Below are 21637 nucleotides of genomic sequence, written 5' to 3'. Positions count from 1 at the left end.
TCAGCAATTTTGCTGCCTGATAAGGGTAGGCCAACCATTGGTCCTTGTAAACAGTTAGTAGTTTTATTTCAGAACCAAGATAACTGGTAAACCTGGACTGCTAGGGTGACATTTTTACCTAGCCCTCTGATAGAAGTTTGCCAAAGCTTGATGCTGGGCAAGACAGAGCTTTACCTAGGCAGGTGAGATGGTAGTTAGCTTGCCATGTACTGTCTTCATGGGTATCAGCTTACTTTCATTCATGGTGTTTAAAGCAATTTTTGTTTTGCTGCCTTTGAGACTTTCCCTTGCCATCTTCAGTCCCAAGGTGCAGCTCTCCCCACCTCCCTTCACGGGGGTACTGCAGCCATGTAAAGGGTCAGAGCACCTTTTGAGGCAACTGAGGAGGCAGAAAGCTGAACAGTGCTGAGCAGTAGGGTACTCTGGGCAGGGGGATGCTCCCAGGCGCTGCAGCTGGGAAGGAGGTAGGGAGAAGCATGACAAGGTGAATTGGCTGCCTGCAGGATGCAAAGGCTGCATAGCTGTGCTTTGGTGGGGAGGAAACTTTGGGTGGGGGAATGAAGCAATTGGACATTTGACAGAATTGTTAGAGGGTTTTCCTTGTCAAAACCTGCATATTTTCCCAATGCAAAACTACCGTGGTCAGACTCGGATGGGGGCTGGCTGTGTGTGAGGAGTCAGTCTGTGCAAGCTTTGTGCTTCGATCCTTTCCCCAGATGATCACCCCAAATTCAAAAAGGGCCCCTTTCCTTCTTTCCTACCCTCTACAGACACACTTGATGCGTGCTGGTTTTCAACTGATTCATTTTTCTGTGCAGCCTTGAGAACCGCACTGACTTAAGCTTCTGACACAACTTGTTGGCGATACCTGTGTTACACGGTATTGCAGTTCCCCAACTCCGAGGACTGCCTGACATCCTTTAGAGATACCTTGGTCGGTTTCATAGGAGTGCGGAATGCTCGCGTTTCCCAGGCTCCTGAATGGCGGAGTTAGGGTGGTTCATACCTTTGCAGTGTTTATACCGTGCGCTGCAGCGCTGACCGGTCCCATGCAGACCATCCCAAATATTTCGCTGTGTGCTGCCGCTGTCGTCCTCAATGCAGCTGTAGGCAGGCTCTGGAAGGAGGAAGCCCCCACGCTGCCGCGATGATCCGGAGGAGCGGTGGGGGTGCAATCTCCAGCCCTGCGCTGGACCGCACCTCCTCACCCCGGCCCGTGTAGCATCTCTACGGATGCAGCGGCGCCGGGCCGGCGGGGAAGGGGAGGAGGGGGGAAGCCCCAGTTTGTGCGGGGAGAGGAGGAGGAGGGTGGTGGGACGTGCCGCTGCGCGCCGGGACGGTGCCGCGCGGGGGGTGACAGCCGCAGCCCGGCGGGTTGCGGGGGCGGCTCGGGGCCGCCAGGCTGCGCTCTCGGTCCGGCCGCCGCGCCTGCCGCCCTCCCCGGGCGACCGGGGCTTGGGGCACGGCGGAGCCTCGCCGCGAGCGGGCGGTCCCGGGACGGCGGCGGCACCACCGGCGGCGGCACCTGCGGCGGCGGGGAAAGGCAGGGCTCGGCGGCCCGCTGCGCGCCCCTCGCCCGGCCCGGCATGACGCGGCGGCGCCCCGGCGACGGCGGGAGGTGGGTGCCGGCAGCCCTGGCCGCGCTCCTGGCCCTGAGAGGTGAGTGCCGCACGGGCGGAGCGGGGCGCGGCGCCGCGCACGGGGCAGCGCCCGGGGCCGCGGGGTGGCCGCCGCCGGTGCCACGGCGGTGCCCCGCCAGCGGGGAAGTTTTGGTTGCGGTCCCGCCGGTGATGCTCGGGAATGCGGCGGCGGGCGAGTGCTTTTGCAGGCAGGCGTGGGGAAGGAGAGCTGCTCCGCTCGTCTCCTTCTGCTGCCTCCGCCGCACCATCCTTCCTACTGTTCTCACATATACGTATTTTATTTATTATTTTTTACGGGGCTTTAAGGTAAAACTTGCTTTAAACTGGGCTTCACGTTAAGCTCAGTTGTCTGGGCCTAGCCCCTTGGTAAGCTCACCTGTGAGGAAAACTCTGGTCTATCCCTCAGGCCCCGAGGCAGCAGGGAACTTTCCGCAGAGATGGTGACAGGCTGCTGGGAGCCCCCCGTGTCCCCCCCATCCTCTCCTGTGCCTCCTCCTTCCAGGCACACGGCGCACCGCTTCAGCTCTAAGAGACGTGCCTGCCCCCGGGGACGTGGAGGCTCCACCACCTCCCGCCCCCTGTAGCCCTTCCGAAATAAGGTGTGTTCCCCGGCCTCAGTGCGGAGAGGAAACAAATTGCGTATGACAGATGCTACTCACATCGCTTAGTGCACTGCCGGGGAGCACCGGGAGGTGCTGCATTAAGGGCAGCAGAAGAAACTACCAAGTGCAAGATGTTCAGACTCATCTGTTGATCAGGTGGCAATGCCTCCTTTCAAGTGATGCTAAACTTTAGAGCAGCCAGCTCGGTTATGGTTGACAGAGGTCCACATGGCAATTGTCTCAAGGTCTGCCCTTTGATGCAGATACTCGCTAAGCAGTTTTGCAGAGCTCTGCTCAGCAGCGAGCAGCCCACAGCTTTGAGACAGCTGGGCCATCTTCACTGCTGGGAAACAGGGAAACCTGCTGCAAGAGGTCCCTGAGACAGCGGGAGGACAGTAAGAAAGGATGGGATCTCCCAGGAGGTGGCCAGAGAGGTCTCAGCAAGGTCTAGATGAAACCTCCTCACGGTCGGGGTCTGGGTGGAGTCTGCTGCTTGGGTAGCTGTGCCTAGCTGTCACAGCCCTGCAAGGCACAGCAGGCTTTCCCCTCTACCCAGGACCTGTTTAGAAACAAGTCTTGTGATGGATAAATGAACTTCTCACAAATGCCTCAGCCTCAAATGCATCCTGTGTTCCTGTCCTCAGAAAATGTTTGGGAGTCTGAGTCTTGTGCATTAACTGGAAATAGAGCCTGCTGATTTTAAAGAGATGAATTATGGAAAAAAAAAGAGTTTACTAGCAATAAGTTGAAAGAAATAGTCTCAGCTTTCATACTCCACACTATCAATTTGTTTTTTGTCCTTTTCCCTGTTTGGAAAGCAAGTTCATTTATTTTCAGGTTTTCGATGCTACATTTTTTTTGTCTGCAGACATTGCAAAGGTGTAAATATCTATAGAGTTACTGGGCTCACTCCAGTTAGAGGCATATAAGAGGTGAAGTGCTTCTGTTGGTGTGATATCACTGCAAAAACATACAATAATAATCAGAAATAAGGTTAAAATTAAAGGGATATTCAATTCTACTTTTAAGCAGAAAGATTGACTCGATCTTTAGTTCTTTTGGTTGAGGGCACGTGGGGACAATGACACTGGAGACAGCTAGGTGTGGAAACATGCTTTTCCATGAAATATTTATCTGCAATAGTGTAATGGTTTTTCTTGTACTTTCCTTTAAGACTTCATGATTACCTGAATGAAACACCTGTGTCTCAAGCTTGATGTTTTTAATTTTGTCTTAGGAAGAGCCTTTAGAAGATGGTGGTAGATGAAAATAGCTTGGTACACAGTTATTTCTGTGATACACAGCATGGCCATATTTTCAGTGGTTCTGGAGTTTGAAAAGAAAACACTGTAAGAGATGAGGAAGAGACATATACCCAGGAAAGCTGAAATTAAAGTGGGAGAATTTTTTCTAAACAACATTTGCAGAAGATTAGTAAGTGTGTTTCTGCTCTGGGCTGCCAAGTATGGTTAGGAAGAGTGATTTTTTTTACTTTTTTTTCTCTTTTTGAGATTTTAGACTGTTTTAGAAGATAGAAGAAAAATGAGGGGTCATATGCACAGTGACATCTAAATTAAAAGTAAGATTTAAAAGCAAAAGGATCTGAAACGGTAAGAGTATATAATCAGGCAAAATACTTAATGCCAAGAAAATGAAAGTTGTTGGAGGGGAAAAAGGACCTTGGAAATAATTTCATCATTCTCACACTTCATACCTACAATAAAATAAATTAGACTTCATAGTGACATTTAAGTCAATTATTATAGTGCCATTTTATTCTGTTGTTTTGCAATTTGTAGAATAACAAAGATTCTTTGTAACTGGTGCTAGTTATATCCAAGTCTAATGGTCTTGAGCCAAGGGCAGCATCTATGTTTTCCCTCTAAAACCTTATAAACATAATAATTTAATTGTGGAAATAATATTTTCCCAGGAGAAATTTAGGGAAAGATAGGAGGGAATTCTCTTCAGAGCTTTGAAACCAAACCTGGGATTGCTAATCAATCCTCCTATGTCTCCAGAAATAGCATCCTGCAAATTGTCAAATGTGGTAGAAGTCACACATCGGGTACAGTCAGAGTGCAGAACTGACGTGTTTTTTAACTGCATGGTGTTTGGATCCTGTGACACAGAATTGCAACAGGTGAGATTTCAGTGTGTTACAGTCCACTGCAGATGGATCTTGCAAGACCAGGGGGTGAGGGTGCCTGGCTGTAGTGGATTAATGCAACAGCAGGTCTACAACTCCTCACATGACTTTTTGGAGTTGCCCTCCTCTCAGTCTGAGGTTCTCACAGCTGAAACTCTTCTGGCCTTGCAGCACCCTTGTCCTACACACCCCTTTTTCCCAGCCCTGAGCCAGGTCCTCAGCCCTGGGAAGGGAGTACTGTGTCAGTCCCCTGCCCTTCCATGCTTTTGCAGCTCTTTTGGAACAGATTGCCGTTTGTGTCAAGCTGTGTGGTTTTGTGACGTGGAGATAAATCATTTTGCTCGCGACCTGACCTTGGTCCCCAGCGGTAGGCACAGATGCATTAACTACTTCTTTCTGAAGTGGGCATCATTCCCTTATTTTGGAAACCGATCCTTTCTCTCTGTTTCTTCAATATTGCCTAAACTGCAATTTTCTTTTTATAAGATTCTGTTCTCAAGGGATCTCAGAGTGCCTCAGGAGCAGCAGCTGTATTTGGTTGCTCAGTAGTAGTATGGATATACAAAGTATGGTATAAACAGCTCCTTGACTTAGGAAACTTAGGAATTATTTTTCCTGCCTTCATGGGGGAGTAGTGTTTTTATTCTTGTACCAATAGTACAGATGGAGAAAGCAAGACTCAGAGAGACCTCGTGACCCACTGAAGGTCAGTGGATGCTGGTAGTAGTCTTGAGTGTCTTGGAACAAACTGTAACCACAGGAGGATGCTTAAATTTATGCAGCAGGTTAAGCAATAATGTAATGGTCCTCTTTAGGGATGTTCACTACTAAATTGTGGTGAGTCATCTATATTTAGCAGGATGCTACTATCATCATGCTTTTTAAGTAAAGTGCTTTTAACACAGTTTATTTCAAGGAGAAGTGCATGCACTGAAAATCTGTTCTTTGTAGTTTCCTCCTTGTGGAGCATTAATGCTGCCTTCCCTTTTGTAAGTGTTCAGAGAAATATTTAGCTCCTGGTTGTTTAACAGACGGTAGTGTAACAAAGACAGTTCTCTGGTTATTACTACCTTGTGTTTGCACAGTTATTTATGACCATTGCCTAATTGAGAGTCTCCAAACTTACTTTGTGCAGGCAGTCAGTTTGATTTATAGCATGGAAAGCTGATGTGTGCAGAGATGAAATGATTTTCTTGCTGTCAGGTAGGACATTTGCCCAGGCTCTCCTTTAGAGAAGTCACAATTTCAGGGCTTCTGGTCATATGCCTCCCTGCTTTATTCTTGCAACTGTTTTGTGTCTTGTACACCAGGGAGAAAGCACAACATTTTTAACTGTCCACAGTGAACTTTTAAGGGTTTTTTTTTGTTTGTTTTTTTCTTATAAGTTTTCATCTCTTTGGTTTTAGAGGTCACTTGTGTCCTGGCTTCTGCCTTTTTTTTTTCACTGCTTGAGATGGGCTGGTCTGTTTCATCCGGATTGAGGAATTTGGCTTCATTCTAAATGGAAGTAGAAATCAAATGCTTTGATGGTTTTGAAAGCAAATTTTTGAGAGACATTCCATCTTAAGACTGATATTTTGCCTGTTTGTGGAGTTGTATTGTTGTAATACAAGGAAGTACCCGAAGCAAAAAGATATTTTGATGTGAAAAGTCAAAATTTTTCATCCCTAAGATGCTTAAGTTGGATGTTTCTGTATTTTTGACTTTTTTTCTCCCCATTTTTCTTTTGAAGCACAGTTATGATTTAACAAAACATCCTATGTTTGGTAAGTTTTGGGTTTATTGGAAGTAACTTCAGTAAAACTTTAGTGGTTGCTGCTTTTTATTTTTCCAGGGAATTTAAAAAAGAAAAACAAAACAAAACAAAAGAAATCCAACTTGCAGCAATTGGTGGTACCTGTGCACAGTCTCTGCCCATTATTTTTGCCATCTTGACACATGTATGCAAACACCATGTGCACTCATATGTGGCACTGCTCTTGTCCTTTCCTTATTCATTGTGCTGTAGAGCATTGTACTGAAAGAGTCAAGTTTCTATTTAAGAAATACAGCAAATATTTGTTAATATTTGTTCCCCCTTCTGGAACAGTCACTGGAGAAATCAGAACAGGACTAGCAGGTTGAGCTCAGTCCCTTATTATTTGTGCAGAGCCACAGCTCTCCTCCTGGCAGCATAGCAGTACTTGTACATTTGCATCTCTGCATGAAGCTAATTTCAAGTGTAATTTTGGTATTAGGCTGATCAGATCACTTACTTAGGGACAAAACCTTGTGCATTTATTTTCTCATACTCTCATGAGCCAACCTAGCTATGAGACTGTGAGCTTTTGCTTCACAAGCATCAGCAGCAGAAAGCCAGTGTCTGAACTCCACTTAGTTACCTCTGGGCTGTGATTTTACCAGGAGTGCTGAAGCCAGGAGTGTTGTTTGTGGGGAGGCAATGACAGACACCCTGCTTACAACCCGTGGTGCATTTCTGCAGCAGCCTGTCTAAGCAGTCCTGGGCCAGGTCAGCCCGCTGGTCTCTGCTGCCGTGGCCAAATCTGGATGCTGCAATGAGAGATGCCAAAACCCCCTCAGTGAGAAACTGGTGCCAAACATTTAGCCAAGAGGAGTCTGGTGTCATGTCTGTGCTACAGGTTGCCCTAGGAGTAGGCTGGTGTATGTATTGCTCCAGACCTCAGTTGAGGGGCTTGGAGCAAAACTCTTGTGAGGAACGGCTGAGGGAGCTGGGGTTGTTTAGCCTGGAGAAAAGGAGACTCAGAGGTGACCTTATCTCTCTCTCTACAACTCCCTGCAAGGTGGCTGCAGTCAGGTGGGGTTGGTCTCTCTCTCCAGGCAGCAGCTGACACAAGGAGAGGATGCAATCTTAAGCTGCACCAAAGGAAGTATAGGTTGGATGTTTGGAAAAAGTTTTTTACTGGAAGAGTGATGAAGTACTGAAATGGTCTGCCCGGGGAGCTGGTGCAGTCACCATCCTTGGATGTGTTTAAAAAGACTGGATGTGGCACTCAGTGCCATGGTTTAGTTGAGGTGTTAGGGCTGGATTGGACTCTGTGTTCTTGGAGGTCTCTTCTAACCTAGTGATTCTGTGATTCCGCATTCTGTATTCTACCTACACAACCCTATTTTCTCTTAATTTTAGGGTATGTCCACACTCCACTTCCTTGCCACAAATTGAATATAGTCATATGTATTCCTTCTACCAATGCAGAGTGAATAAAACATCCATCTCCTCCCCTTCCTTGGGCAAGGGCCCCCACTTGCAAAGCAGGAGACATAAAACCTCCCCCTTGCCAGGGGCCAGGTTGAGCTGGGCCAGCCCAGCGCCCTGGTGCAGTGTGCTCAGCTGGTGTTCAGCAGGGTGGGTGAGCAGTGGCCCTGCACCCCGACCCCTCGGCCTCCCCAGCAGAGGGGCTGCGGGTGGGCTGCAGGCTCTGCTCTCCCTCTGCCTCTGCCAGGAGCAAGTGGGCTGCCATACCAGCTCTGCAGGCCCACTGGGGGATTACTTCCTAATCCCCACTAATTAGAAGTTGGCTAATGCCTGGAGGCATGAGGGTATAGTGATGTTATTTTTCTTTTTCATTCTGTTTTTTGGGATTTTTTTTTGTTCTACCTGAAGTACCTGTGGATGTTCACAGGATCCTTGTAAATGCATGGGCCTCTGTTATTTCTGCTGAGCTCTTGACTTAACTGTAACATGGGCTAATCATTCCTGTTAGTTAATTATTGGCTGTGTTTAGAAGAATCACAAAAAGTAAAAACAGAAAAGGAAAATGACAATATTTTCCTTATGTCTGGTTGTGTTTCCTGCTCTTAAGTTATGCTGAACAACCTTTCTTTCTTTTTCTTGAAAAAACAAACAAACACAAAAAGCCCACAAGCAAACAAAACCCACAGAGAAGTACCTGTTTCAGTTCCTCTTTCCCGTTTGATAATTTCTTTCTATTTAACTCATCTTCAAGTTAAATTGTCCCAATTTTAACAGTGCTTGACCAATAAGTGTTTTTCACTGGTGAATGATGAAGCCTTTCTCTGCCCTCTGCATTTTCAAATGTGCCATGCAGAAGTAACCACAGCAATTCCAGCTGAGGGTGCACTTTCAGTGTTCATGGTGGCATTAGAATACTTCCAGCATCCTTCTTTTCAGCCTCTGCCTTCAGACACCCTGACAGCTTGCTTGCTTCTTTGACCACCGTTGTATGTTGAACAGATGTTTTCATTGAGCTGTTCACAGTGATACCAAGATATTTTTCTCAAGCGATTACATTTGAATTAGAGCCCCATGCTATATGAGTAGTTCAGATTATTCTCTCAAGTTCTTATTACTGTCCGTTTGGTAATGTTGAATTTCATCCTGCATTATGCTGCCCACTTGCTGAGCTTTGTCAGATCCCTTGGAAGTCTCTCTCAATCTTCTTTTGTCTCAGCCAGCCCAAATCACTTTGCCAGCTTCCTGTCTCTCTTCCAGATATTAAGGAATAGATTAAACCACCCCAGAACTGGTTAGAAACCTGGGGGTAATCCCTTGTAATCAGGGCCAGAGTGAGGACAGGGGGAGAGGGGCTCCCATGCCTCTGAGCCTGGGCACTGTAGAGTGGGACAGCAGCTCCAGACTCAGCCTGACCTGAGCTGGCCTGAACCCCACTGGGGGCAAGGCAAGGGGGCCAGTTCCCACGCCAGGCAAGCAGGGGACAGGTCTGGCACTGAACTGGCATCCTGCCCAGAACAGTTTAGCAGGTGCACTTTGAAGTGACAGAAAATTAATTACTTAGTCCTGTCCTTTTCCTTCCAAAATTAGAGTGGATTGCAGGGCCACAAGTTCCCCCGAGTAGAGATCAAGCTGGTTTGTCTCCTACTGTGTACTTTTAGGGGCTTAGGGTATTGGACTGGTTTAACCACGCCTTGCTGCCCCTTCCAGGTTAGCCTGTAGCCTCTCTTATGGAAAGCAGGCTAGCTTCAAGAACCGCCTGACCTACCAAGGGCTTGCTTGCTTGCCTTTGCTAGCAGTTACAGCCACTTGGGAAATTTCTTTCTTCAGCTGTTCTGCACTTCTGGAGCTGTCCCTTAAATGTACTGGAATGTTTGGGTTTTGGCTTTTGCAGTTGGCCTTCAGTTTTACTCTCAGTCATAGCTACCATTTTATGAAGCAACTGTCTAGACTGAATTACTTCTTGTTCCTTTTGTTTGGGCATACAATGTGCTCTCTGGCTTCTCAGCAGTTTTTTGTTTAGGGCACCGAGTACCTTTTTGGTGATGATGCTGAGATCGCTTCAACACACCATCGTACAGTGTAACAACTTTAGTTCCCCTGCTTCTGGAGTTAGACTGTGTTGACCATTTCTGCTTATAATTGGTTTTTTCCCCTAACATTTAAGAGGCACAATGCAAAGTTCTGCTACTGTTTTTCTCACAGGGATGTTAAATTTGACTATGTAGGAGTCACTGTTGCTTTGTATCTTTGTATCAATTGCGGTGTTTTCGTTTCTAAGGGTACTGGGACAGGTTGTTCCAAGTCCTCCTCGGCTCTTTTAGACACTGCAGAATCGTAACCTGCTGTGACTCTTAGCTAATTCCTGCACATGTTGCTGAAGTCACTGGTTTTTTCTGTTTTCTTTGACTTTGCTCCTTTGCTCTCACTCCACACTGTGCAGTAGATATTCCTTACCTGATCAAGAGGCCATTGGGAAATACAGGTTGCTTTAGCGAGATTTGTTTTTTAGTTAACTTTTCTCCCTCTTCAGCCTTGGCCATCTAGATGAGATCTGTGTGTCACCCATCTTGCAGTTTGATGTCTCTGCCTCTTTACCCACACTGGATTTCCGGGCAGGGCCTGAGTCTGTGATGAATCCTGCAGCTGTGGGCACACAGACTGCAAGGCATGTTGGTTGGTATGGCTGTAGAAAGAGGTTGTTGCATGATGTTGTAGGAGCTGGTTCACTGCACCAAACCTAAAGTGCTTCTTGGAGTTTTTTGCTCTAGCTCCACGCCACCTGGTCTGACCTGTGCTCCCGTGCGGTCTATCAGCTGCACTCTGAAATGTTTGGTTTAGAGGTGATATCTCAGCAAATACAGCTCTGCTTCTTGGTTAAAAGGTCCCTGGAAGCTCCTGCAAGGAATGCATCACTCACTCTGCTGCCTCTCACCGCCTGTGCCAGTGAAGGGGGCCTGGACCCTACGACCCCTAGGGAAGGAGACAGGGATGGGTGGAAGATGGGTTGCTTTAGTGAACCAGGAGGTGATGGAGGGCTTATGCAGGATACTGCTGAGCTTGTGTGATTTATGGGCTGCTTCCATAACTAACTGTGTGGCTGATCTTCATTCTTTGATGGGGTTTGTTGTCTGAACAAACCATTGGTTTGTGGATCTGCTCGTGTGCAGACCTGCTTGGCTTTCTGGCTGTGTGAGCTAGTGACTCAGAGAGGCTGGGAGGACCTTGGCTACTTGGCAGAGGGACAGAATGGCCTCAGTCTGTCTGCAGACTCGTCATGTCCTTGGCTTGTCAAGGGCAGCCCTTCCTTTTGCCCCTGGAACAGCTGGTGCGCCCTGGGCCCTTACTGTGGGATGCATCTGCACTCAGCGCCTCTCTCTCCTGTGCTGGAAATGCCTCGGACACGGAGAGCAGGCTTGTGTTTCTCAGCTGCACGGAGTTGCAGCAAGGCTGAGCTTTGCTTGTTCTTTGGGGAATGCTCTGTGCTAGCTCTACAGTAGCTTTTTTGCATAGTTTCATCCATTCTTGCTGCTCTCGCCCTTATTCCCAGTGGCTGTTTTGCCTTTTTTTGCCTTTTTTTTTTTTTTTTTTTCTTTTTCTTTTGCAAGACTGCATTTTAGTGCCACATTGACAGCAGTTGTCTGTTTATGCTCAGAATAGGTACAGCACAGGCAGGCTTCCCCCACCCGCTTGGTCCCCATCCTCCAACCCTCCTGCACTACGTGCCCTGTCCCCCACAGCGTCCCCCTCGCTGGCAGCTCCAGCCCCGAGCCAGAGGGCTCCCAGCGAGGGGAGCGCTGCAGGCGAAGAGGGGGAGCTGGGGCGTCCCACCGCCCCCGGCTTGTGTTGCATCCTAATTGCCAATAGCCCTTCCGGCGTCAGCAGTTTGTGGGAATAATTGACAGGAGGTGCCGGCGAGGTGCTGAGTCAGAGCGAGGTGTGCTTGCCAAGTCACTGCAGCAGAAGGAGTCCGATCGCCTCGTGTGGAGGGAAGCCAATGGACGGTGGGTTTCCTAGCTGCCTTTTGGGCCTCTTTCTTTCCTTTCTCTGAGGCTGCAATTAGCAGCAGTGATGCTATGCATGTAAGGGACAAACCAGGCATCGGGGGAGCTCTTTATTTTTTGCTTTTTCCTCTTTTTTAAAATTTTTTTTTTAATTTTTATTTTTGGCTATGAGCACTGGGACTAGGGGATGTGGGCTCCATTCCCACCTGCTGCCACTGGGTTTCTGTGCTGTCATTTCTGTGCTCTGAGCAAGCAGAAAGGGTAGAAAACACATTCTGGGGGGTAGTGTCGAGAGAGTGGCCCTAGTGACAGATTGATGTCTCCTGGGAGAGGAAAAGCAGCATGTGACATCCTCAGCTGGGCAAGGGGGTATAGCTGTGCAAGCCGAAAATCTGCAAAATAAAATGACTGAAAAGGTGTCCTGTCCTGTCCTTCCTGAGGGTTGTTTCTGCTGCAGTGTCCTACCATTTATTTAGGGGTTTGAAATTACTCGTTTGACATGCAGAAAGATGAGTGCTTGTCCTGTATACGTCCAGCACCTGATGGACCTCCAGGTCAGGCTCGTGAGAGCTTTGTCATTTATTCCTGACCTTCTGGAATATGGCTAACATCAATGATTATACCACAGCTGAATCTGTCCCAGAGGTCTGGATCCTTTCCTTTTCCTTGCTTTAGGACGACTTCAGTTGTCTTTGTCCTTCTTCCTCTCTGTAGCACAGGGTACCTTTTTCCTACCTTGGATAAAAGTCGGTATTTCTTTCACAGTGATCTAAATATATGTGTCTGCTGTGTGCTGCCTTTGTAGGGAGAGCATACTATTTTTGCTTTTAGGAACCACTTTGTGGCAAGAGATGAGGAGCATGAAGACAGAGGCCCATGTATTTTTCAGAACCTTTCATATCTGTGCTGCGCTCTGCCCACCCATTTTTAAAATGCTAATCCTTGTGTAATCTTTCTCTTCGCTCACTCAGGTAACAGCCATGATATCTAGATCACCACACAGCTAATGGGGAAAACTGAGGCCCAGAGATGGGAAGTACCTTTGCCATGGTCACGCAGGATTCCCATGGCCAGTCTGGGGTTGGAGCCTGCATCTCCTGACTGCCAGCCCATGCCTTCTGCACTGGACAATGCTGCCTGTCCACTGATTTCATCAGTGGCCTGCTGAATACTTTTCATCCTGAGTTTGCATGGCAGTGGCTCATGGGTGGTTATCGATTCTGAGACTTTAGGGAAAATCTGCAGTGACTGAATCAAATGGAGTTCTTCCCTCATCCTTGTCTTGACCACCTTCATGATGAATATTGTGCACAGGACCCCCAGGGGGTGTGGGTCTGGGATCACTGGTGAGGGGATGGTGTGTGCAAGGTATCTGTTCTCCTCGGCTCCAGCTGGCTGCCTGTTCACATGCTGGGTGCACTGTGACACTGGAGGCAATCTGGAACAATTTGTGCCTTGAGGATGCTTTGGAGGAAATCTTTCCCCACTGGATTCTGCTGCAAGATCAGCCAGGGCTGATCAGGGTCAGATAAGGGCTGGTTTGGGAGGCCCAGGATGGTCTGCTCCACGACTAGCCTGCCTTCAAGTTGTATTTCTGTGTGAGTTTCTGTGTATTTCTGTGTATTTCTGCATGGGGGAGATGTGCTAGCCAGGGTGCTCCTGTAGAGAGGAGTGAGTCTGGTCCTCAGGCATTGTGAAGTATTTTCTTCATTGCTTAAGGGAACCTTGGTCTCCATCTGGTCTAACGTAGCCCTTCTTCCTTACTCACCCTCTACCCATGGTGTGGCTTCACCCTGAAAACAGAAAAAAAAAATAATAGAGCATTATGTGTTACAATTGGGATTTTGTAAGATGCCTATGGGAATTAAGCACAGAATTCCCTCAGGTTCTTTTTAAACAGCCTAGCTGATGTGAATTTATGTTGACAATAAGCAAGAGTGGAAGCAGTCCTGTCAGCAGTGCCACAGCTATTCTCCCTGTGTTTGATGCAGAAACTGCTGTGGTAAAGCTTATTTAGCTTTGAGGTCTGTGTGTCAGGACCTGGGAGCAGAGCCTTCAAGAGGTCTCTGATGTGAGTGGACCCCGTGCTCTTGCCTCCTCTGGGGGTCTTTTCAAACACTTGTAAGGGCTGTGGAAATGCCAGCGTGTAATAACAGCGTGTGTAGGGCCTCTGTGCTGGGCTGGGCAAATGCACCTGACACCCACTGGGCCAAGGACTGAGCCTGCCATGAGTCAGTCCAGGATGATGAAACTGCCAAACCAACTCTTCTTTCCTTTCCATTCAGTAAAAATGTGCACGACTGGTGAAGAGTAGCATTTAATCGCAACTCACTGCAATAGAATGTGCTTTGGAGATAATTGAGAGATTCTTCTGACAACTGCAAGAATCCTCTTTTATTCTCTCTCTCCATAACCAAAGAATGACAACTTGTGTCAGTTTTCCATAAATGGAGAAATTCAGTGACAATCATCGTACTTTAATTAAAAGTAAACAGTAATGATACAAAATAATAAAACAACCACTGGAGACCAAACAAGTAGTAGAATGGAGCTGTCACTTAGAACAAATCAGGACACAAACAAGAATGAAAAGCTGCCTTCATCCTTGTTATGAGTGAGAACCCTTTCCGGGGTTTTGTTTTTGTGGCTAAAATTAATTTCATAATGTATTTTAGGTTTTTTTGAATTTGTCCCTCTGGCCATATAGCCAGGGCACAGCTGGCAGCTTCTCTTGCAGCAGGGGGGAAAAGTCATTCAGGTGGAGATGCTGCTGACCCTGTGATCCAGTGCAGGTCCCAGGAGGCCACTGTTGTCTCCTGCCTGTGATCTGCTTCCAGCTTCTCCTCAGCCCTTTCACCTTCATGAAAATGTTCACTGTGTGGCTTGACGGACACAAAGGAATGTCCACATCTCATTGTGAATTTATGTGAAATGGGCCCAAGTTGTGGAAATCTCATTAGAGTAGCAAAATATGTAAGGCTTCCATTCATTTTGGTTTTGCTCAGAGTGCAGCTTGGATTATTCTCTTAGATTTGAAGAGTTATTCAGGCTTGGAGCTCAAAATCAACTTACAGGCTAAAATCAGACCAGGTCTCCTTAGCTTGGCTTTAAAAACAGAAATGTATTACACACAAAGTCCATTAAAGGCAAAAAGCTGTCTTAATGCATGTGTATATATATAATATATAATAATGCACATATAGTTGTACAGTCAAAATAAAGCAGCACTGGGAAATGCATAAGTTAATGATGCCTTGTTATGTATCCTGTATCATTTATGGCACGAATCCTGTATCTTTTATGGCATGAATTTTATAGTCTAAGTGGTAGTAAGATTAGAGGTAGGTGAATAATTTATTACAAATAATTTATTTAATGAATTCCTCTTCCATTTCTATTTGAAAATTGTTTGTGAACATCCTGTGGTTTCTTTGCAGTTTACTTATTTGAAATTACTTACTGAATAGCTTCTACAAATAATATTTGACATGCCACATACTCATAAGAAGGTTTGTTGTTTGGGTTTTTTTAACTGTTTCCTAGGAGAGGGAACAGCATTTCAGCTGCAAGTTTGGTTGCTCAGCATTGATACAGAGCAAAATTTCATGCCATAGGATTTCACTAGCCTGACAGCTCAAAGTAATTGCTAGAATTAAGCAGTTTCTGAAAGGCATCAAGAATTAGCTAGTAATTTTTAATAAATTTTCAGACTGTTTTTGGGGATAGGCAAGTTCAAAACTTACTTTTGCCAGTGAGTGCTAAAATTGCTCAAAATGTGTTACTTCCTTGCAAATTTACGTCACTAAATTAGAATAGCTTCCGAAATGAACAGAATGCTCTAAGGTCCACAGTCAGCAGTGTGCTGTGCATATGCCTGACTTCAGGCATATTCCTGAGTAGATGCATAAGTGGTAGAGTGGCAAATTACGAACTTCAGCATATGTTTAAGTGGTTTTCTGAATTAGGGACCAAAATAGAGAACAAAGCAAATTTATCTTTCATGAAAGTGAACATACAAGAGAATTTTGTTTCCTCATCTGCAATTACAGGGCACTGCATCTTTCAGATGGGGAGTGAGGGGGAATGATGATATAAATGTTGAATTAAGTTGCAGTATTTCTGATTTCATCAAATGCAAGGCACTTGATCTGAAGTTTCTCGTACATGTCACTCTGCTTTTGCCTCCCTTTAATATTGGAGGAAATAGCATGAAGAATTGAAAAACAAGCAAACAAATCCTCAGCCATTAGTTTCAGTTTTTATTTATATCTTCATCTTTTAGGATTTCTTAGATTTCAGAATATTTTCCTTTTCTTGGCTTATCATCCCTATAAAAAAAAAGTTAATTTGGAAATATTAAATAATGCTTGGCAAAAGTAAGGCAAACAATTCATCATGAAAGGAAGAACTTTGTGTCTGCAAGGAATAGATGTGAGTTACTTTAGCATCTTAAAGAACAGTTCTAACAATGTCAGCTGCTGAAGGTCTACATTTTTGTGTGCAACTTTTGTGCTCATCGTGGGAAGCAGCTTCTGAAGCTGTGTGAGCTGCCCTTCAGCTCTGTAAGACAGCTGACGCTTTGTTGGCCTACCCGAAGCACAGTTAAATTTGGGTTTTTTGGGTCTGTGAACATTTAAGACCTCATATTCTTCCTGTTTGTGCCTTGGGGCTGACCTGTTTGGGGTCTCTTTTGTGTGGCAGAGGGTGGAGCATGGCAGTGAGTACCTCACCTGTACCTGTCCATCTAATGTCATGAACCTTATGAGAAGAAAATGAACATGTTTAAGGCCTTTGCCATTCTGTCAGAGGACGGGTGGGTGCAGGGGCCTTGTGTCCCAAGGAAACAAATGCTTCTGGGCCACAGGCTCCATGAACTTAGTGAGTTGAAGTAACTTCAGACCACAGACAGTTCAGGAGAGGGTGGTCTGGGAAGCTAGGAAGAGAAAGAGCCATCTCTGGGTGGTGGATGATGTGTGGGATGCAACTGCAGAAATAGGCAGTCAGCTTTGGGTGAGGAAGAGCAATTGTCCCTGCTGACTTGCAAGAGCTAAAATTACCTCCTTGGAGCAGAGAGTCAAAGGAGTAAAGTGTTGTTCCTCATACCAGTGATCAGAAATGCACCCACGCCATGCTGTGCACCAGACCCCCAGACCAGACATGTCACCACAACAAGCCTGCCAAATGTGGTCATCGATGTCCATCAGTGCTTGTACGTAAGGAACTTGCACCCATGAGTGGAGAGCTGCTTCCAAAGACAGGGTTTCTGGGCCTCTGTACACATTTATTGCCCTTTAGGTGATGGTCTAGATCCCAATTTTGTACACAAGGAAATCAGTGGGAGAGTTTCAGCTTTGTGCAGTTGGGAAGGTGAGGGAATGTTTGTCAGGCAGGAGAAAGGAGTGTGTGTTGCAGGGAGGACTGCAGAGTGCCTGGACCGTGCATTCCTTGATCTATATTCCTATGTATTGATCCATGCCCCTCACCCACCTGTCCTCCAGGTACTGTACTGTGATTCCAGCCCCAGGGCTGGAGAGGATCCTGTAGGAAAAGCTGGCAGTGGAATTCCAAATATTGCACCGACAGTATTCTCTTTCTAAGGCTTTCAGAAGACTAGCCACATGAAATATATCCAGGCTTATTGCTCATCCCTGGTACCTTTTATGACCTCACTGATGAACATTAAAACATTGAAACATTGAAATTACCTGTACCAAACAAGGTAAACAAAAGAAATCACCTGTACCAAACAAGGTAAGCAGCAAATGGTCCCAACAGTCTGCCATGTGTCCTAACACTCCGCAGGGATGCCTTTAGCAGCAAAAGAAGTAGCATTGCGTTAGGTTTACAAGGGCAGAGATGCTGTACCCCACAAGGGCTGTGGCACTTTTGGCTGTGACAGGAATGGCATCAAGAGACTCCTTGAAGGGATTTCATCCTCATTATTTTGGGACCAGAGCCTGGTCAGCTCAGGAAGGTGGGAGATCAAAGGCCACTTCTGAATTTAGCTCACTTTCATAGAGCCTTGGTACAAAAATGGCAGAAGAGGTTGGTTTGAGAAGGAGTGTACCTATGTCTCCATCCAGTGGCTAGTGCCAATGATGATGAGTTGACATCCCACAGAAATTCAGTTTTATTTGGGACAATCTCCCCCCCAAAAAAAGAAGTGGCAGATGGGAGGCTGCCTTCTTAAAGCTGACTTTTACCGAGGTCTAAGATGTGTCTTATCTTGTCTTGTGCCTTTCTGTGTTGTTCTGTCTTCAGTGTTATAAACATAGACTTATTCATAGTATCAATAAAAATATAATGCAATAACAACAACAGTAATAACAACAATAATAATCATCATTATTTACTATTTTACACTCCTGTGGGAAAGACCCTGGTTCTGCCAAGTGGTTTTGCTGTGACTCCACTGGGATGGTGCACGGTTGCAAACCCAAATGGCTGTGGCCATACATCACGCTGTCTGTGTCTCTCTCACAGTCAGCCAGGACAAGTTGAAACAGGCAAAAGGGAAGAAAATAGACAAATTTCCGCATCCATAGCAGCTGGAGTGAACGCCAAACAGATGGGCTCTTCCACCCCGATTATCCTAACCTCCTAAATATAGAAATACAGGCTTTTTTTTTTTACCCTTCTTTTCTATTTTTTTTACAAATTTAAATTACCCGAGGGGGTGGTGTTAGCTCACGCTAGGGCAGTGCTAACGAGTGCAAATAGAAGTCATCTGCTGACAGAGTAAGATCGCGGCTTCTGCTCATGACTATCCCCCCACCCTGCCCACACACATTTTTTCCCTTGGAAGTGTGGGGAACGATAGGGGCTGAAGCCGTCCTCTCTGTGGGGTGGGGAGATCTGCATGTGTGCATGAAGAGGCTTTTATTTCAAATTCTGTCAGTACTTATGCAAATACACAGAGCAAATAAGCACCAAAGAATATGGTTAAGAACTACACGTCCTTGCCTCCTCCTGCAGATGGTTTGGTGAGTAGATGGGGTAGCAGTACTTCAAGTCACTGGAGGAGTTCACAGCTATTTTGGTTATCATTGCACAAGCACACTGATAGATACAGGGTAGAAAGGTGCAGGGGCTGCTTTTTATCACGTCTCAACTCGCGGTTTTTTGCAGCATGCAGAGAGATTGGAGGGATGTCTTCTGGCAGCGGGCTGGTTGTGCCTGAACAACCTCATCTTTTTTGTTCTGCAGTAGTTGACATCAGCAAAGTAGCAGCAGGGCAGTGCTTTGTGTGATTTTTTTGGACTTCTTTTGCTGTACTGAGGACTGGGATAGGAAAATTTTGATTCTTTTTTCCAGTGGGGAAACACACCACCCAACCAATGATGTGTTTTCCATTCATCTTTCAGATTACTTTTGTTCTTTCATGCCCCGGGGGCTGCATTTTGTACCTGTTATTGGGCTTTTGTTCCCTGACCACTCTTGGAGAGCAGGTGGCAGGAGGAGGTGATGCCTGCACAGCATAGCAGAGGAGTGTGAAGCTGTATTTGATCCTGCCCTGTTCTACACTTGCACAGTGGAGAGTGCATACACCTGGGTCTTGCTTTCCCCACATCTAGAAAGGGAATGAATGACAAGGGCTTGTTTCTGGATGTTTCAGGATGCTGTCAGGGAAAAACATTATGTTGGTTCTGTATTACTGTTATCACTGTAACCATGAACCAAGATATATAATGAGGATAAAGGTTAGGAGCAAAACTGCCCTGACTTTGGGGCCCAGCCAAGCAAAACTGCAATGTTTTTCCTTTGTCATTGTGTACAAGGGTGTGTTGTGCTCTGTGGATGTATCTGTGCTACCATCAGTGCAGATATACAAATAGACCATGTGTAAGACTTCAGAGACTCTGTGAAGAGGTTCTTTATCTTATGGGCTGCTCTCCATATAAGGCTAGCACACAGTTTATTAAAGCTCCCAGGGCTCATTTTGCTTGTGTGCTCATGCTCTCCTGCAGAAACTCAAATAGTTGCAACCTTAACCCCAGGTGCCAGAGTGCCATAGGTACCGTTGGGTTCTGTAGGGTCTGCATCTTCCTTGGAGGTCTCCCACATGCAGGAGAAGTCGACAGCTTTTGGAGGAGGCTGGCTTGGGAAGGCACAGAGTTAGCACTGTTGAAGAAGGCCTCTAAGAATAAGTTCATCCAGCAGCTGGCAGGGTGACAGAACTGCAGGAGATCCTGTCTTGGGGCAGGAGGGTGAAGCTGGTGATTTCCTGAGGTTGCAGTGCAGGGGATTATTACCCCAGTCTTTTCAGGGTAGAGTGCTTCTCTTGTTACACTGAGGTCATGCAGAGTGGCTTGTGTGGACTATGAAGCACACAGATGCTATAGACACTGGGTAGTGAGGCAAAAGCAAATAAATACATCTGGAAGCTTCCCCTGGAAACAGTTTGTTTTTAACCTGCTGGGGGTCATTACACCGATAAGAAGCCCAGCTGGGGCTGTGCTCAATATTTGCAGTGTCCCCTAAAGCCCGGGTCAGAAAAGAGCTTTGCAGCCTGGGTGCAGTGGCAGACCTGTGCTAGCTTCCACACATTTGCTTAGGACTCAGGATAAGCTCTCACAGATACTGCACAGAGGGATGACAGTGAGAGGCACCTAATTGGCTTTGCAGGAGAGCAGCTTTGGCACGGTTTCTTCACTCTGATTCACAAGTGGCTGTATCAGACCTGGCTGGCACAGCACAGGGTCACTCGAGCATCTCCGTGCTGTGCACTTGAGTACTCCTGACCAGAGGCAGCTCAGGGGTGCAGGCACACCCGTGCTGGCTCTGCACACTGCCTGCTTGGCAGAGCAGCCTTGTTTGGGCTTCCAGCCACTGCATGCTGGGGCTGTGCCCTGCAGTGGCTGTGCCCCGTTCCTGCTGCTGGAGCCGGGGCTCTTCGGGCTGTGCTAACCCTGACAGAGCCACCGCTGTATTTCTGCACTCAGGGCATGGCTAATCCACAGCCAGCTCAGATCCTCTCTAGGGACACAAGCAGCAGTTTTAGGATTTAAAAAAAACAATGGTACTGCAATCAGAGGCTCATTGTGCTGCCTGTGTTTAAGGATGCCTGTTTATTTTTAGTTATGCTTTTCACCTTTTCGTGCCTCAGTTTCAGTCTTGATAAATGTTGTTTAAAGTCCCCCTGGTTACAGTTATTGCCCCCTGAGTAGCTGTGATTTTCATGATTGCTATCCTGTCTTTGCTTTGAGTCATTTTATATCTTGCCAGGATTGAAAGAGATTGCCTGGAACTCTCCTATCCCTAGATTCTAGCTCAGACTGACTTTGCAGGAAAATTTTACCCTCCTTTCTCCTATTTTTGAGAATAAGTGGGGGGAGAGAATAGGTTCCTGCACATATGAAAAGGGAAATGTTTTCTTTTGCATGCTGTCTTTCCACCATGCTGTGCATCCAGGCCTTGAAATGCAGCAGAAGGGTGATCTGCGTGCTTTTTGCCACCTTTGAGACAATCTACATGAATTAGGCTAGATAAAGAGCCTTTGAAAAATCAAATATGATCATCCATGTGCTCAGCAGAGGGAACACAGAATTCATTGAGGAAAAGGCCTCAGAGTTTTCTTTGTGTTACTGGGGCAAACCCAGACCTCCCCTGTGGATGCATAAGCTGTCGGTAGGAGCAGGGAATGGGTCCGTGTCTCCCTCACCTGCTTGGGAGACTTCCTTTGTCATGCTTGGAGGTGGTGGAGAAGAAAGCCACCTTCCTCATGTTCAAGGAGAGGGGCAGCTGGTCAGGGAGGTGACCAAGGCAGGGGTGCCTGCAGACTAAGGAGCATGGTCAGAATGGGAATGCACTGAAGGGTGGGGGGAAACAGGGAGAGAGTGGATCCATATGGCACCGAATGGAGAAGGACTCCCTGGGAGTGAGTCACAATAATGGGCTGCCCCCCAAGCCTTTCCTGCTTCAGGCTGCACCAGCTCTCTCAGCTTCTCCTGGGGGAGGCAACAATCACCCAGAGGGATTGAAACTGGGAGTCTTTATGGGGAGGTCCTTTGGCCTGATGAGGCTCACAGGAG

The 21637-nt window shown here is 46.7% G+C and overlaps 1 protein-coding gene across 3 annotated transcripts in view; it reads left to right on the top strand.

Moving 5' to 3' along the window:
* The first annotated feature begins 1284 nt into the window (after nucleotides 1-1284).
* The window catches only part of IGSF11 (immunoglobulin superfamily member 11), a 106133-nt gene continuing 85780 nt past the window's right edge, over nucleotides 1285-21637 (top strand). The window contains exon 1 of one of the 3 annotated variants that reach the window (XM_063419908.1): nucleotides 1285-1659. In XM_063419908.1, coding sequence (XP_063275978.1) covers nucleotides 1587-1659 — 73 coding nt within the window. In that variant the 5' untranslated portion in view covers nucleotides 1285-1586. The remainder of the gene's footprint in view (nucleotides 1660-21637) is intronic. The other 2 variants (XM_063419910.1, XM_063419909.1) reach the window with 2 other exon arrangements.

The sequence above is a fragment of the Prinia subflava genome, chromosome 28 (genome assembly GCF_021018805.1).
Source record: "Prinia subflava isolate CZ2003 ecotype Zambia chromosome 28, Cam_Psub_1.2, whole genome shotgun sequence".
NCBI lineage: Eukaryota > Metazoa > Chordata > Aves > Passeriformes > Cisticolidae > Prinia > Prinia subflava.
Note: the sequence above shows the minus strand (reverse complement) of the source record. Positions and strands in the feature narration are given on the sequence as shown.